The sequence below is a fragment of the Equus caballus genome, chromosome 17 (assembly GCF_041296265.1).
Source record: "Equus caballus isolate H_3958 breed thoroughbred chromosome 17, TB-T2T, whole genome shotgun sequence".
NCBI classification, from domain to species: Eukaryota; Metazoa; Chordata; class Mammalia; order Perissodactyla; family Equidae; genus Equus; species Equus caballus.
Window position 1 is genome coordinate 47,849,826 of NC_091700.1, and position 16,787 is coordinate 47,866,612.

General features: G+C 39.9%; 1 protein-coding gene across 3 annotated transcripts in view; it reads left to right on the plus strand.

Moving 5' to 3' along the window:
- Positions 1-16,787, plus strand: part of EPSTI1 (epithelial stromal interaction 1) — an 85,613-nt gene that overhangs the window by 44,577 nt on the left and 24,249 nt on the right. For all 3 annotated transcript variants that reach the window (XM_070239821.1, XM_005601253.4, XM_005601254.4), the window contains 2 exons: positions 5,316-5,409; positions 14,721-14,804. In XM_070239821.1, coding sequence (XP_070095922.1) covers positions 5,316-5,409; positions 14,721-14,804 — 178 coding nt within the window. The remainder of the gene's footprint in view (positions 1-5,315; positions 5,410-14,720; positions 14,805-16,787) is intronic.

A 16,787-nucleotide genomic window follows, 5' to 3' on the forward strand; every position in this document is an offset into this window, starting at 1 on the left:
CTAAGCAGAAAGCAGAGACGGAGGAAATATCTGTTCTTGCATGAATGCGTGTGTGAGTGTAAGAATGATTACTTGCTCACCTAAACCTCATGGTAGTGAAGTTCAGGTTTGTGAAGCTATTATGAAACGCAGGAAGAATGTATTGTTAGATAGCACTTATACAGAAGGTTCCTAAGACGCACTGAGGTTTTGTTTCCAAATGTGTTATATGACGTGAATTATTCATAAGTCAAAATCATGTGGACCTAAGATGATTATGCATATTACATATCCATCTGTACTACCGTAGTAGTTCTCAATATCACCAGGGGTGCTTTTGAGAGACACTGATTCGCAGATCTCACATCAGACACGCTCAGTTAGAAAGCCCAAGTCTTGAGTTCAGCCTTTTCTAAGAAGCACCGCAGATGATTCTCATGTGCCTGCCCACTCAGGTCTTCCTATTGGCATTTTGCAAATTGCTGTTCTATGGTATCTTGTTTTAATTTGCATGTCCCCAATTATTAGTAAGATTGAGCATCTTTTCTTATGGATATTGCTTGTGATGAGCAGTCAAATGTAGTGGCTGAAAGCATGGACTCTGGAGCCAGGCTGTCAGGGTCTGATCCTGGTTTTGACATTTACTAGCTGTAGGATCTTGAGCAAGTTATTTCTATAAGTTAGAGGTTATAATATTACTGTCACAATGTTGTCATGACGTTAACATATGTGGTATATCTGGTTACAGCAGGGCTTGATGCATAATAAGCGTTATATAAGTCCTAAGCTATTGTTTTTGTTATTCTTTTCATTATTATTAATTGGGTTTCTTCCTCTGTGAAATGCATGTTTCTACCTTTTTGCCCACTTTTCTACCGGGTTGTCTTTTTCTAATTGATTTATTGGAGTTCTTTGTAAATTTTTCACACTAATCCTTTTATTATTTTTTCATTGGTTATAAATATTTTCTGTGGGTTGTCTTTTCATCTTATTTATAGTGTCTCACTGTTGTTTTTCATATATCAACCCAAATATATATAGTTATAAACTATCAAAATAATACACTTTAGTGTTTGGTATAAATGTGAAATACGAGATACCCTCTCTCTCCTACTGTTAGCTAATGTGCTCAAGCCAGCATAGCAGCTATTTCTGAACCGCCGCTTCAATATGAGAATCCAACCTTGCTTATTTTTTCTATTTATGAATATCAAGGATATATAATGAAGAAATCGACAAGCCTGAACAGGTGGAAACAAATTCAAAAACATCTGGTCACAATCAGGTGGCCATTGGGGCCAAATTTGACCTCCAGAGTTTTTTTGGTAACACAGTGTTGGCCCACAGTGTTTCAAAAACTTATGAATTAGTTGCCAAGCTACTTCACATTAAAAATGTTCAGCATTTTGGTCTACCTATAAAAACTAGGACACCTGGCAGTGCTAGCCTGTGTCCCCATGGGGCAGCGATGGCCTGGAGCGAAGTGGCAGCTGACCCCTTTACACAGAAGATCACTGTCTAGTTTGTCAAAATCCTCCCTCCTCTCCCCGGTGTCTTCCACACTGACCTGAGCGGCAGTTGTCATTTATCCGTGGGTCTGAGCTCCTGTTGCCCTCACTCTAGGCCCACTTCACTCATTTGCATGAGCCGTCTGCACCCCGCAGTCATTTGAGTTTGTCTGTTAGCTAACAGGAGATGAGAGAAGGTGAAACTGCCCTATCTATTCTCCACAAGACAAGAAGTACCAGGCAGAGGTTTGTAACTGGTAGTTTTTTGGTGAGGGTATCTTTGTAATTATGACTGTTTAACTTTAAAATCAGTGGTTTAACATCTTTGTGAGAATGTCCTTGTGTGTCTTGCCGTGGTTCTGAGTTGGGAGACGTAGGTAAGCAGGTAGAGAGAGGTACTTAGCCCTTGTAGCCCTGGGGTGTGGTGAGGGGCAGGCGCCTGACTCAAGCTCCTGAAGGTCTAAGTTAAATTTTTGTAAATGATTCTTTCTTGAACATTAAAATCCCTAGTCATCATTTCTAACTATCAAAACAAGAAAAGAAAATCTGTATAGGAATTATCTTATGCAATTCTGGGCTATTCAAATGAGCCAACAGGCACACATTTCACTCTCTGTAGACTTTCCTATATTTTTTGTCCTTACAAAAAGTCAAATTTTGTTTTATTGATGAATCTCCATTAAGAGATTTCAAATATTCTGACATATCACAATATAAAAAGCCACATCCCTTTCCTTCCCTGACTGTCTCCCAGTGCAATTTCTTTGCTCAAACCCCAATCCATACTCAACCTAGACAAGATCCTAGTAGTAATGGGATAAATGAGTACTGGTTTTTGTACTCTGGCCCAGGGCGCTCCTAGACCTGACAGGAAGACGCCTCAAGGATGAATAGGCTCTTCCCCTTTCCCACCTTCCACTCCCCCGACTAAGGTTCTGAAATAGCTAAGATGCCTAGATGAATCCTTGAGAATTTTTTTTTTTCTACACTTCCTCAACTCTTCTTGGCCTCTTCTTATATACTTTTGGAATTGATCATTTAAATTGAAAAATGATTCCCTTGCGTATATTACTATATGTTGTATTATTAGGGTAGGCTAATTGCTATAATAAACAGACCTCAAAAATATATAATAGCTTGAGCACTGTGTTTTTTTGTTTTTCTCGTTTAAGACGTGGGTGGGCAGGTTTGAGACGAGGCTCCCTCCATTCAGATATTCAAGCACCAAAAACCAATGGAGGTTCTACCACCTTCAATACATGACTTCCAAGTTTGTGTTGAAGGTTGTCTCTATTCTAGCCAGCCAGAAGAAGAAAAATGTGTGGAGGTGCATGTGTGGGAAGTTTATAATTAGTTAGTCCTGGAAGTGGTGTGCATCAATTCCTCCCACATTCCTTTAGTCAAGACTCAGCCACAAGGTCAACCTTAGCTGCAAGGAAGTCTAGGAAATGTAGTCAAGTTATGTGACTAAAAGAGGAGAACATATATTTTGATGGACATTTAGCAGTCTCTGCTACAACTGAGTTATGTCGAGATGAGCTTATCCTGAAGACAACTTTCAGGATAAGCTGTAGGAATTGCCCTGAGAATAAGCAGGAAGGACCCTTGAAGATCATAAGTTGGACATGAATAGACTAAATCTTCAAACCAGTCTGTTATTGGTAGTCCATCATCAGTTGTTCTGTGGAGAACAAAAGAGTGAGTCCTGTATTTATCTTGGGTCAGAGTGATAAAGCGGAAGAGGATCATCCCCCTCCAGTAGGTGGCAGAGTCACAATGGTGACAAAGAGCAAGAAACCCCAAGGAGAAGGTGACTCATGGGCAGAGTCTAGGGTTCTTAGTCTTGTTGGACTTCCTCACCAGGAGATTCTTCTCCTTTTGCCTCACAAGGAGGTTCTAAATTTTATTTTTATTAAAGATGACCATAATTACCTAGGGATCCTCTTTCAATTCATCTGATATATGGAAATTATATACTAGGCACTGTACTAATAGTAGAAAACTACCTGTTCGCCTGGTGAACATGGAACTTGTCTTCGTTGTATAGTTAGTCTCTTGGGAGTAATCCACGTTCTCCAAAGGCTCCAACTCGTATTCCTGTGACAGTCCTGTGGCCCTGTCATTATGATTTAATCTTGTGGCACAAGTGGGGCAGTGATAATTGGCACCAGGGCCATAGCTGGTGGTTAGCTACCCAGCCGGCTTTATGCTTGGCATTGGCCAGTAAGAAGCAACAGAGAGAAGACAACGCAGGGCTGCCAGTCAATTTGGTCTGAAGTTCCTTCCTGGCTTACCACGGTGTTTCTTTTTCATTGCTTTTTCCTATGGGCTGTACTCAACTAAGGATATTCAGAAATCTCATCCAAACTTCTGGCAACTCTCTTCTTTTTACACTTTTGACTGATGGCTTCACAAAGCTCCAGACAGTGGGGCAGCTTCCAGACTCTGCAACTCCATTAGTCTCCTTGTCTATTCTGGGCGAGATAAGCAATCCTAGACAAATGGAACGGCTGCTTGTCTCAACCGCCGAAGCCTTCTGTTTCTCAGGGTTATGTACATTGCTTAACTTTTAGCTCTTCCATTCCCAGCTCAAGCTTCTGGCCTTGTTCAAATGCCATGTTCTACCTAAGTAATTATTTGAAGTGATGTTGGCATCTCCATGTAATTTCTAATTCCTTGTTTTGATTTTCCCCCCACTGGATAGCATTTATTTTTACCAGGCCATTTGTGTTTCTTTTGATGCCCCCATCCTAAGTGCTTGATGAATTGGATCTTCACATTAGGCCTAAAATATTAGGAGGAAGCAGAGGGATAACAGAAGGAAGGAAGCAGATGGGGAGTAGACTGAAAGGGTCTGGTCCAATATAAATCATGCCTTGAAGACGTATTTGGTTGTGAATGTGGAGGAATGGGGTAAAAATCCCACAAATTACATGGAGAAAGGACAAAGGTAGAGAAATTAATCAATAGTAGGCAAAATGGGGCAGTCACTAAACTAGGAAACAATTCCTGTGTTCTGTGCTTAACATAGATGAGAGGAGAAATTGGGGTGACTGTTCAGACTTTTAAGGGGAAAAACAAAGAACTTATTAAAACTGAGGACATTTCTAGGCCCATCTTTCATAATCTTTCAGAGCTAAAAGGAGATGTCAGAAATGCAGACCAGAACCAGCAACACTTCTTATCTCCCATGGGAGGTACAAATCAAATACAAATGGGGGTGTATGTGAGGTATCTATGTGTTTGGAGGGAGAGGGTCTGTTTCTTCTTTCAGAATCCCAGAGGGGTCCATGATACATAAATGGTTAAGTGTTACTGGATTAGAGGGTCTGTGTATCCTGAGGGTAGTAAAAGCTATGAGGGAAATGAGATATGACTAGGAGAAAGCCCCCAGAGGGTGAAGGGCCTGATGTAAAACCAGTGTGGAATGAGATGCCATGGGGGATTGATGTCCACAGCTCTATGGTGAAGACTGAGTGTCTAGCTTTAAATGTTCGGATAGGAGATTAGGGCCCTATACTGTGGAACCTGAGAGAGCATTTATCTCTATGTCAAAGTACACAAAGTAGAAAAAAATGAAATCATGGGTTCACATTCCATAAACTCAGTTTTATATTTTTTGAACTAACGTTCTCCAAGAATGCAGTCTTGCAATAGCATTTTCTTTTGATTTTTCTACTCTACCCTGTTCTCAAACTAACCTTTTGTTCTACCTAGGACACTTTCAGTCATCACCCAATATAAGTCTAGGCTAGTATCCAAAGGCACAGTAAATAATGATATTTCTATTTTTATGAAGGTGCTAACACCTATTTGTGTTCCTGCTAGCAAAACTGCTGAGTTCTTGAGCAGACTGGACACAGAATTGCCCCAGAGAAGTGCCTGTCAAATTGCTCTTCATGACCCACAGTCTTCAACTTGGGTAAGTGGAATGCCATGCAGGGTGCTGTGTGGCATTTTTAACGAGCTGTTTGGTAAACAAAGATTAAGGGCATAGAGGGACCTGTACACCACAGAATGTTGAAACTAAGGGCAGATGACCTTATCTGAAACTTGGACCTCAGCTCATTCCTCAGCTGTATAACAATGCTTGTATACTTGTTACCTACGTTATGGGCACCTGGACTAAACATCAGCCTCTGAAAAGCCTTTGATCTCACCCAGTTATCCATCCATCTATCCATCCTTCAGATTTTCAAGTTTACATAAGGCCTACTGAGTCCATACAATTTCTGCCTGGAAGGACCTTAGTCAAGTGAAGGAGAAAATTGTAGTTATATGTGTAAAGCATGTAACAATTAGAAAGCTTAAGCTTAGAAAATGAGTCTCAAGTGAAGAGAGTCATTCCAGGTTTCAGAAATCAATCAAGACACAGAAGCAGGGATTGAGGTATAATGGCAAGAAAAAGCATAGCTTGTGTTAGGGAAGAAGAGTTTTGTGTAGCTGCAGTCTAGAAGAGTGAGCTAGAGGGCTGGAGAAGTAGGCAGGAGCCAGGAGGAGATTTCTCAACAGCGGCAATTTGAGTGGGATAGTTCATTGTGTTGGCCATCTTGGGTACTGCAGGATGTCTAGTACCCCTGACCTCTGGGCACAAAGTGCTGGTAGCATTCCCCAGACACTAAGACATCCAGAAATGCCCCCCACAGGGAGCTGTGGTGCTCCTGATAGAACACCACTGCAGAAATTTGCATGCCACATTGGAGAGCTTGAACCTCATTCTGTGAGTACTGAAGGTACTGAAACATTTTAAACAGGGAAGGTTCAAGGTCAGATTTGTATTTTAGCTGGATCACACTGGTAACCATGTGAAAGATGGATCTAAAGGAATAGAGAGGCAGAAAGGCCTCTGAGAGCTTCTGTATTAGTCTAGGTGAGGAATGATGAAGACTTGAATTAGAGGATGGAGATGAGCACACAGGTCAGAGAACTGCTTAGAAGGTGAAATTGGCGGGGCTTGGTTATTGACTGGCTAATAGAGACAAGAAAGTAAGGGTAATTAAAGATGACTCCAGGAAGGGATTGTAGCTGAAAGAAAATATGGGTTTAAGTCTTAAAAAGTCTTAGCTTTGGGCAGGTAAATGATAAGTTGTTAGAGAAATCTGATCATCTTCTCCCATCCTCCCTTTCTCTTTAGTAACCATGTTTTGAAATATAAGGAAGACATTATGACAGTCCTTGGAAAAAGGTCATTATTCTCTTACCTACAAACCTTTAAGTGCACCTTATTTTTTTCCCCCTGCTATTAATGTGGTGTCCAAAGTCTAAATTTGCCAGTGTGGACACTGAAAGTCATATCAAATTCATCTTCTCTCTCCCCTCATTGCTCTGGAGGAAAGAGTTGAGAAGTTGTAGGTGGTAGAGCTAAAGCATGTGTGAAGGACAGTCCTTGACCTCTGTCCACATACCCTGTGGCTGTGAGGGAGGGGAGGGAAACAGGAGCTGGGTAGCTTTACCAACTGGGTGTTTGGCTGCAGGATGGCCTTGATTTCTGTTTGAGAGCTTCTTGAATCTTATGTTTTGAAACACCTGGCAGAACTATGTGTGCTTGCTCTATTGATTTTGGCTCATTTCAATTTAACAATTTAAAATTCATCCTGAATTTTAATATTGTCGTCCAAAGCATTAGTAATGTCTCCCAGAGCTGCATTTTCTGTGGATTGATTAGTGCATTAGTCACACGATCCTCAGAGTTATTAATAGAAGACACGGAGCTGGGTTGGACCCAGGATGGTTCCCTCTGTACTAGGTTCAATAGCTGCTCCCATTTTGACACCGAACTATTAATAATTTGTTAGTGTTCAATATGTTTAACTGACTTTTTACCCATATTATAGTCTTCACATTCTGTCCAATCTATACACATAGAATTCCTCTGAGAATGCTTTGCAGAACCATTTCTAATGCTTCAGGAAAATCAAATACGTACACTGTGCTTTTGTGAAGTTAAGACACCTGCAGTTTGTCTTCACTATTGTCAATGCACACAACGTGAACGCTGTGTGATGCTTGTCTATATGGGGTGTGATGAGCTGTTTCTTTAAGAAATAATTTTAATTTTACTGCATAATGCAACTTTCCTGAGAAAATTTTTCTTCTTACACTTATTTAAATGTGCATCTGTCATGGGCAGATGGGAATTTAATAAACACTGTATAGTTTTGTCAATGAAAAGACTATAAGAACATCCCTCTAGGTGTTACACAGGAAAACTTCAAACAGAAGATAACTTATGGTGTTCACTTACACATGAGTTGATATGGTTCTCTGTATTGTGTGTGTGTGTGTGTGTGTGTGTGTAGGCAGAAGTACCAGCAGCATCATACCTTCCTCGGTCATTATCATTGAATATTTCCAGTTGCACGCTAAATAGTTTCCAGGCCCTGGTTTGCTGCCCCTACCTGCTCCTCTTCTACAGAGAATAATAATTTAAAAAATCTCGTCCTGTTGTTCCACTGCCCTGTATCCCCCTATATCTTCAAGGATAAACTCAAAAAGCCTTAGCTTAAGCACAAATATTTTTCTGCTCTCTGCCCCACCCCCTCCTACCTCCCAACTCACTACTCTACAGTCCCAGAGTCCAGGTCTTTGCTGCTCAAATATGGTCCATGGGCCAGCAGCACGGGCTTCACCTGGGAGCTTACAGAAGTGTAGACAAATCTCAGGCCCCACTTCAGACTGAGTCAGGACCTGCATTTCAACACGGTCCGTGGGTGATTTGTGTGCACATTAATGTTTGAGGAGCTCTGCCCTAGAGCTCATGCCTTTTTGGTCATATCCTCTCACTTCCACGAATCTGAACACTTAGTGCAGTTTGGTTATTTAAATTTTATCCATGTGGAACATATTCTATAAAAAGTCAACACTTAAAGGCATTTGTCCCTTGCACTCCTTCAATCCCACTTCTACTCCAATACTTTAAACTCCTTGTATTAATTTCCCATCACTTATGAAATAAATAAGTCCTAGGGATGTAGTGTTGCATGGTGACTATAGTTAATAATACTGTATTGCATATTTGAAAGTTACTAAGAGACTAGGTCTTAAAAGTTCTCATCACAAGCAAAAAGTTTTTGTAACCATGTAAGGTGATGTGTGTCAATAGACTTATTTTGTAACCACGTAAGGTGATGGGTGTCAATAGACTTCTGGGTGATCATTTTGCAATATATACAAATATTGGATCATTACATTGTACACCTGAAACTAATATCATGTTATATATCAATTATACCTTAAAAAATTTCCCACTGCTGCTGTAACAAATTACTGCAAACTTAGTGTCTTAAAACAACACAAATTTATTCTTTCACAAGTCAGAAATGAGTATGAAGGGGCTAAAATCGGGGTGTCAGCAGGGCTGGTTCCTTCTGGAGGCTCTGGGGGGAATCTGTTCCTTGCCTCTTCCAGCTTCTTTGGGCTGCTGGCTTTCTTTGGCTCCTTGGCCAATGTCTGCATCCCTCTAATCTCTACTTTCATCCTCCCATCACCTTCTCCTCACTCTTTGACTTTGCCTTCCTCTTGTAAGGACACTTATGATTGCGTTGGGCCCACCTGGATCATTCAGATTATCTTTCCATCTTGAGATCCTTAATTTCTGCAAAGTCCCTTTGGCCATGTAAGGTAACATTCACAGTTTTGAGGGATGGGGACACAGATATCTTTGCGGGGCCAGTGTTCATCCCACCACACTCCCTGAGCTGTTTCTTTTGTTATTTGGCTCCCCATATCCGTTAATGTGTAGATTGCTGTCTCTTGATTAATCAGTTTCAGATCTTATTAATTTCTTCTCCCCATTCTCCTAATATAATTATTCAGTATGTCAGGCTTTCCCTTATGATGACTACATAAATATTTCTCACTGCCAAGTCAGTTAGTATATTCTACATTTTCTTTCTTTTTCAACTTTATAGAATTTTCATTTTATTTTTGCATTTTCTTGGTTTCCTTTGAACATTCAACTGCCTTCCTTCAGCTTTTGTGACTGTTCTATAAAATTTCCCTGAATGCAAATTTCCACACAATTCTCCCTTTTGTACCTGTCAGATAACTTGTCAATTCCGGGTTTCTTGCCCTCCTATACCTCTCTTACCTCCTGCCTTGACCTGGTCTGGTTGTTCTTTAGGCCTCTCGCAGAGCTGTTGTTCTGGGACTCTCCTTCCACAGAAAGGTTCTCAGCCTTGTCTGCACATCGGAACCAGCCAGGGGCTTTAAAATTCATTGCTGTCTGAGTCGCACCCCTAGAGATCTTGCTGTACTGTGGCCTGCGCTGCAGGGTTTTTAAAACTCCCCAGGTAATTCTGGTGTGCAGCCAAGGAAGGGAATCACTGCTTTAAAGTCATCTAGGGAACTGCTTTTATTGCTTTCTGATGTTGGGTCACCTGATTTCTGGGTCTCATTTCTTTTTGCTTTATTTTTTTTGTTTTGGTGCAGCATATTATTTAGTAGCTTCTCAAGAGAAGATGCATGTTGAGTCCTTGCATATCAGAAACTATCTTTATTCAACCCTCATACTTAGCTTGCAATTTTCTGGTAACTATTCCAAGTTGGAAATAATTTTCCTCCAGAATTTTAAAGGCATTACTCTTCTGAGTATTGGTTTCTGAGAAATCCAAGACCATCTGAATGTCAGTCCTTATATGAGCACTTTTCTCTGGAGATGTTTTAATATCTTCTCTTTTTTTCCTGGTATTCTGTAATTTCATAATGCTGTGTCTTAGCATGAGGGCCATTTTTATTCATTTTCAGTCTGGAAGCTCATCTCTAGTTCTAGATGATTCTCTTGTGTTATTTCTTTGATTTATTTCCCTTCGTTTTCTATTTACAGAATTCTTATTATTCAAATCCTAGGCCTCCTAGATTTATCTTCTAATTTTTTAGTAAAAAATATTTTTCTCCTCTAATTTATCTTTGACTACTTTTCCCCCTCCTTCCTGGCATGTTGAATTAGAAAAAACCCCAGTCCTTTCCTTCCTGAGTGTCTCCTTTACTCTCACACTACTACCACACTCACAACACTTCTCACAACACATGTGTGGGGTCTTTTCCCCACAAGAAGCAATTCTGCAACATCAGCTGGGTGTCCTACAATTTAGCTCAATTCTGATACTACCTACCTGGAGATAGTGTCAGTTCCCCCAGGTTAAGGGTTCAATCCCATGAGACTGCCTCCCCCTTCAGATGCCAATTGTAAGTAGTATGTCCCCAGGTTACCCTCAACTTCTGTCTGACACGGCTACAAATCAGAGGTTCCTGTGACTCCCAACTTGGGTTTGAATAATTTGCTAAAGTGGCTCACAGAACTCAGGGAAGCACTTACTTACATTTACCAGTTTATTAAAGGATATGATAAAGGATACAGATGAACATGGATGAAAAGAATACATAGGGCAAGGTCTAGGAGGGTCCTGAGCTCAGGAGCTTCTAGCCCTGTGGAGTTGGGGGTCAGCCACCCTCCCAGTATATGGATGCGTTCACTTACCTGGAAGTTCCCCCAACTCTTGTACTTTTGGGGGTTTTATAGAGGCTTCCTCACATGGACATGATCAATTATTAACTCTGTTTTCAGCTCCTCTCCTCCCTTTGGAGGATGGGGGAGGGGCTGGGACTGAAAATTCTACACTTCTAATCATGGCTTGGTCTTTCCGGTGATCACCCAGGGGCCCACCGAGAGTCACCTCATTCGAACAAAAAATGCTCCTAGTGCTCTTATCACTTAGGAATTTACAAAGGTTTCAGCAGCTCTGTGTCAGGGACAGGGTCAAAGACCAAATATGAGAATAAGAGATGCTCCTAATGTTCTTATCACTTAAAAAATTATTAGGGTTTTAGGAGTTCCATGCCAGGAACTGGGGGCAAATATATATATATATATACACACACACACACATATATATACACACACAAACATATATATACGTACATATATATACATACATGCATATATCCATACTTATGCACACATTTATAATTTTTTTTCTGTTACTTCACACGTATTTTCTTGACTTTACCTTCTAAATATTTTACTGGTTTGTCTTTCTGTAGGAGGAGGGGAGATATTTTTAATTTCCAAGAGCTCCTTTCTTCTCTGTTGCTTTATAAAAATAGCAACCTGTTCTTGTTTCATGGATAAAATATCACCTTCGTCTCTCAGAGGAAACAGTGCAGGGAGCAGAAGAAAACTTCAAAGAGGGGACCCGGAGGCTGACTGCTCAATATGCAGGATTTTACACGATCCTTTCATTCCCAGCCTGGGATTTGACCACTGCTGCCTTCTGTACTAGGCGTGCCTGGTTTAGTTTTTCCCGAGAATGCACTTTTGATTTCCTGCCAGGGTTGGGAGAATTAGCGCCTCAATTTTCAGGGTAGGAGCAGGCATGGGCCCCTTCCCATCACCCATCTGTCTTCCCCAATAGCTGGTGCATCCATTTCTTGGGCCCTCACATGGCTTTGTGCAGAAAATTGGCTTCTCGTAGGTGTCCTCTCTCCCCTCATCGGCACGTCTTTAGGTTTGTTCTTTTCCTCTCTTACTCACTTACCATTTCTTCATCTACTTTGTCTTCACAGATTTTCATCAGGGAATATAGATTTCTTTCGGTTCTTGAAGATAATTTGTGTTTGTTTCATTTTCTCCTCTCTAAATCAGGGTAATCTTTGAGAGAAGAAGGGAGCAGAAACATCTTTGCTCCACCATCCTGAAATGGGAACTTAATGCTTGTCATGGGTTCAATTCTGTCCCCTCAAAATTCATATGTTGACATCCTAACCTCCAGTACCTCAGAATACAGCCTTATTTGGAGATAGGTCTTTACAGAGGTAAACAAGTTAAAATGAAATCGTTAGAGTGGGCTCCAATAGGAAAAGCGTCCTTATAAAAAGGGGAAATTTGGACATAGAGACACGCATACAGAGAAGATGATGTGAATTGGTGTGGGGAGAAGACAGCCATCTACAAGCCAAGGAGAGAAGCCTAGATCCTTCCCTCACAGCCCTCAGAAGGAAGCTGCCTTGCACACACCTTGATTTTGGACTTTCAGCCTCCAGAACTGTGAGGCTATAAAATGTCTGTTGCTTAAGCCCCCCCAGTCTGTGTTACTTTATCATGGCAGCCTTAGCAAAGTCATACAACGCTGTTTTTCATTTGTTCACACAATGCTTTTCCCCTTCATTAGTCTGATTCCTATTCACTCTTTAAAACACAAGCTAATGTCACCCCCTTGGAGAAGGTGTCCTTGATCCATTTTAATTAAATGTCCTTCTTTTTAGCTTCCTCCATCACAATACCTGTCATTCTGCACTGTAATTGTTAATCTTCTCCTCTGACTTCCACACTAGGCTGTAAGCACCTGAGATCTGGGATCGTGTCTTACCACAGTGCTTGCACATAGGAGGCTTAAATATTGTTTATTGAATGAATATATTACAAGCATAACTTTTAGGGGAGGATAAGTAAAATGTATATTTTAGTTGAATAACAAAAAATTAGTATTAATATATTAATATTTAACAATAGAAAAATTATGTGTATACAATGACTTAGAAATTTTGGGGATTTAGAGCTAAGAAAAGTAGTGATCAAAAGTTTTTTCCCCCCATCCTATTATTTTTGAACAGAAGCTTCCTGTCCTGCCTAGGGATCTCAGCTGGGTAAGCAAGCATTAGTAACTTTGAACTCTTCGTAGTTAAGGTGCCATGTGACATCCCAGTTTCTGTGGCCTTTAAACGACACTTTGTGTCTAATAATCATTTTTTTTCTGAGTCAAAAACTAGGACCCATATTTTCATAAAAGAAAAACAAAGTGGTTAAGCCTGAAAGGTGTGTATCCGGATAGAATCTAGGCTCCTCTCTCAAGTCATCATGTCTGCTTTAACTAAATAGCCTACTACTCCTTTTAATGTCTTGAGTAGGAGATGGGCCCCCGACCTCCTTCCCCTCGTTCAGGTCTTATATGGAATATTTGTGATGAAGTCTAGCCTTCTCTACAATAAAAAGAAGGAATCACTGGAGAACCACTCCCCATCTTCTGTCTTATCACAATTCCCTTGTGTTTGGGATATAGATAAGAGAAAGTCATTGGCTGTGTTTGCCTGTCTACTGTAGCAGGGTTTCAATGTACGAGGGCTTTCTGAACACTGTTCTAATTAGTGGTGCTATAGATGATACAATTCCAAAAGGCTCTCTCCTGCTCTGACAAGTACTGCTTATTATTTGATGGAATATGGGTTTTATAGTGACAGAAATGGGGGAATGAATTAAGAGGTGCTTGAGAAAAATTATAGCTTAGTAAAAGCGGGGGGCCAGCCTACATAAGCTTTATGGATTATTAGTGCAAAGAACTAGGCCTGAAATATGTAGCCTGCTGCCATGATGCTGCTGATAGTTTTATGAGAACAATGGAATTTCCTACGTATTAGCTTATCAGGCTGGCCTCTCTGCCTTCCAGAGGCTGGGCTACAAATCAGTGTGAGGGAGAGAAAGTGTATGACAAATGAACAGACAGAATACTTGAAATCTCATAAATTCCAGCATACGTGGTTGCTATGCCAGTGTGTGGAACTCATACACTGTGAGTCGGTGGGACTGAAGGACATCCTACTGAGTGTGCTGGCTCTCCTAAGGCTTACCCCTTGGGGTCCTAATTCAGCCAGAATTGATGACTCCTGTGCTCCTGAACGGGCTTTGTCTTCCCTCTCAGAAATAGAAATACACTGTAGGTACAGATTAGGGGTGCACAGACTTAGAAAGAAATGCATCTCTGGAATTATATGGTATCCATCACCAGTGGACAAGCTATTTAATAGGATACCATTAATGAGCGGTAGACGTGTCAGTGCCTCTAAAGTCAGTGTCGCTATTGCTTGTCTCTGATATTGACTGATAAGTTAGTTCGAATATTCTTGAAAAATATATTTAACTTTCCTCTATTTGAAATCCTTCTCACTAGAAAGAATAAACTATGTTGATTATCTCCAAGGGGATATTTTTAAAGCTTAATTAAACATTTAGATCATCCTTTAAAATGTGCTGGATGATTGTGCTTATGCTAGTCTTCTGATATATCCCAAGGGACATCTTCAGACATATGCATAAATCACTCAATAAGCAAGTGTGCGTGGAGAGCTTACTGTATGCTTAGTACGGAGGCTGAGTTCTTAGAACCAGTCCCATGGTAGGCAGGCAGTATGTATATTGTGGTGATGCTTTTTCCTACGATTTTTTTTCCCTCTACCTTTCAGGCCAGAAGCCGGGCTTATAGGGATTCTCTAAAGGAAGAAGAAAATAAAAAATTGCAAAAGATGAAGGAGGAACAACATCAGAAGGTATTCACAAGATCCTATTAGTCATTGCTAATGTTTTGCTTGTGGTACTAGGTAATTTTGAAGGGTTTCTGAATAGAAATATTTATATACATGAAAATCCTGAAAAAATAACCTAAGCATTAAAAAATAAAAGGTGAGATGTGGGTATCTTTTAAGAACGTGATGGTGTGGGGGCTCCTTCTGGTCAAAACTCTCATGGCGTTGGGCTTTATAGGGGCTGTAGTGTGTCTGCCAAAGTTTGTGGAGAAGATGATGGAACACGTGAACTTCTGATTACAAAATAAAACATAACCAATCACCGCTGTTTTTTAAACCAAAGATATATGAAATTACAAATAGTGTCCAGAGAATACTATAATGCACAACAAGGTAGGCAAAGTTATGAAACTGGCTTAAACAGTCACCTAAAAATACACATATAATAAAATGTAGAGATACACTACAGATTTATACAAATGTGTGAGGCGTTCCAAATGTTTTAAGCAAAACAAATCAGTGAAATGAATACAGAGCCTCCTAAGAAAAGTGCTTACAGGGTAGTCCTTAGTACAATAGGAAATTTCTGGTACAGTAACTGAAAACATTCAGTGTTGTGACTTGATGGTCATACTTGCCTTTAATACATAGGCTCAAATAGGGCCAGAAACTCCTCAGCATGGCATGAGAATGATGAAGATCAGTAGTTAGCTCCAAGGTGCCACTTCGTTCCAGATCCTTAGAAAAAGCAAAATAAATTATTCAACTAGTTGGAGGCCATTATCTTCCCCATCATTCCTGTTTTCCAACTTTTCTTCTTGCCGTGTTGGTGGTTGATAGATCCTGTTATTTCTAATATCTCTCAAATCTATTTCTTCAATTATGCAATTAACTTGAACTCTAAGTCCCATTTGGATTTCCTTGATTTGGTTTAGTTTGGTTTTTTCCTTATGTCATTGCTGCACAAGGTGATTTATTGCGGCAATTTCATGTAAAAATCACGTTGTGAAATGGACTATATGTACTAGTTGTTGTTGCTATAATTTGAACTTTTGAGTACTACCCTCCTCCCGGCAGTAGTCAACACCTTACTCGTTCATAGTTTCACCCAGCATTTGGTATAAATGACTGTGTCACTGAACTGTTTTGTGCATTGTAGATAGTAATTAAATCTCTGAAAGAAATAGTATAAGTTGTAAATTTAGTTATTAAGCTACCACATAAGCCATGAAGAAACCATGAAACATTTTTATCCTCTTGGTTTTTTTAAAAACAAATATGTTTTTCTTGTGACAAAAGCCTCATGAGATTGAAATTCACAATGGTAATTAGCAAGTAGAAGCTAAATCTAGTGTATACTCATGTTGTATTTTCGGTAATGTCTGCCAAATGACATGAAAGTGAGAATCTGTTTCTGTGATCTTTTAACTTAATACCAAGTCCTGAGCTACTTTCATACAGAGGAGAATGTGTAAGTCAGCGTAGATATGATTTATTTTAAAATCACTTCTAATGAATTTTAAATAGTGTTTTGTAAGGTTTGGTGTGTCTATTTGGAATGTGGAAGCCATTAAAAGTAGAACATTTCACAAAGAGAATGCTCAACAGATTAGAAAATCAGATCTGAGATTTAATTTTCAGGTTGACCAGTTATTTTAAACAGTGAAGATTAAGCTTTTTATTTCTTAATCTTGTGTTTCTTTTGAAGTTTAGACAAATATTGATACACATATATTTTCTGGTTATTGACTGGACATATTTTTATTATATAATCTTTTACAAACATTATTTCCCTTTACTTACTCTAGCTTTCAGTAAAAGGAATAACTTTAGCGTGGAGAAAATTCCATCCTTAGGGATTTCAGTAACAGTGGAATACATAAGGATACTTACCCATCTGTTCTACCTTGTTTTAGCTTCTCTCTCTTTTTGTTCAATGTGTTGTTGGAAAATGTCCACTGAAGGCTGTCCCTGATTGGTAGAGTCTGTCATTCCTTATCACTTCAA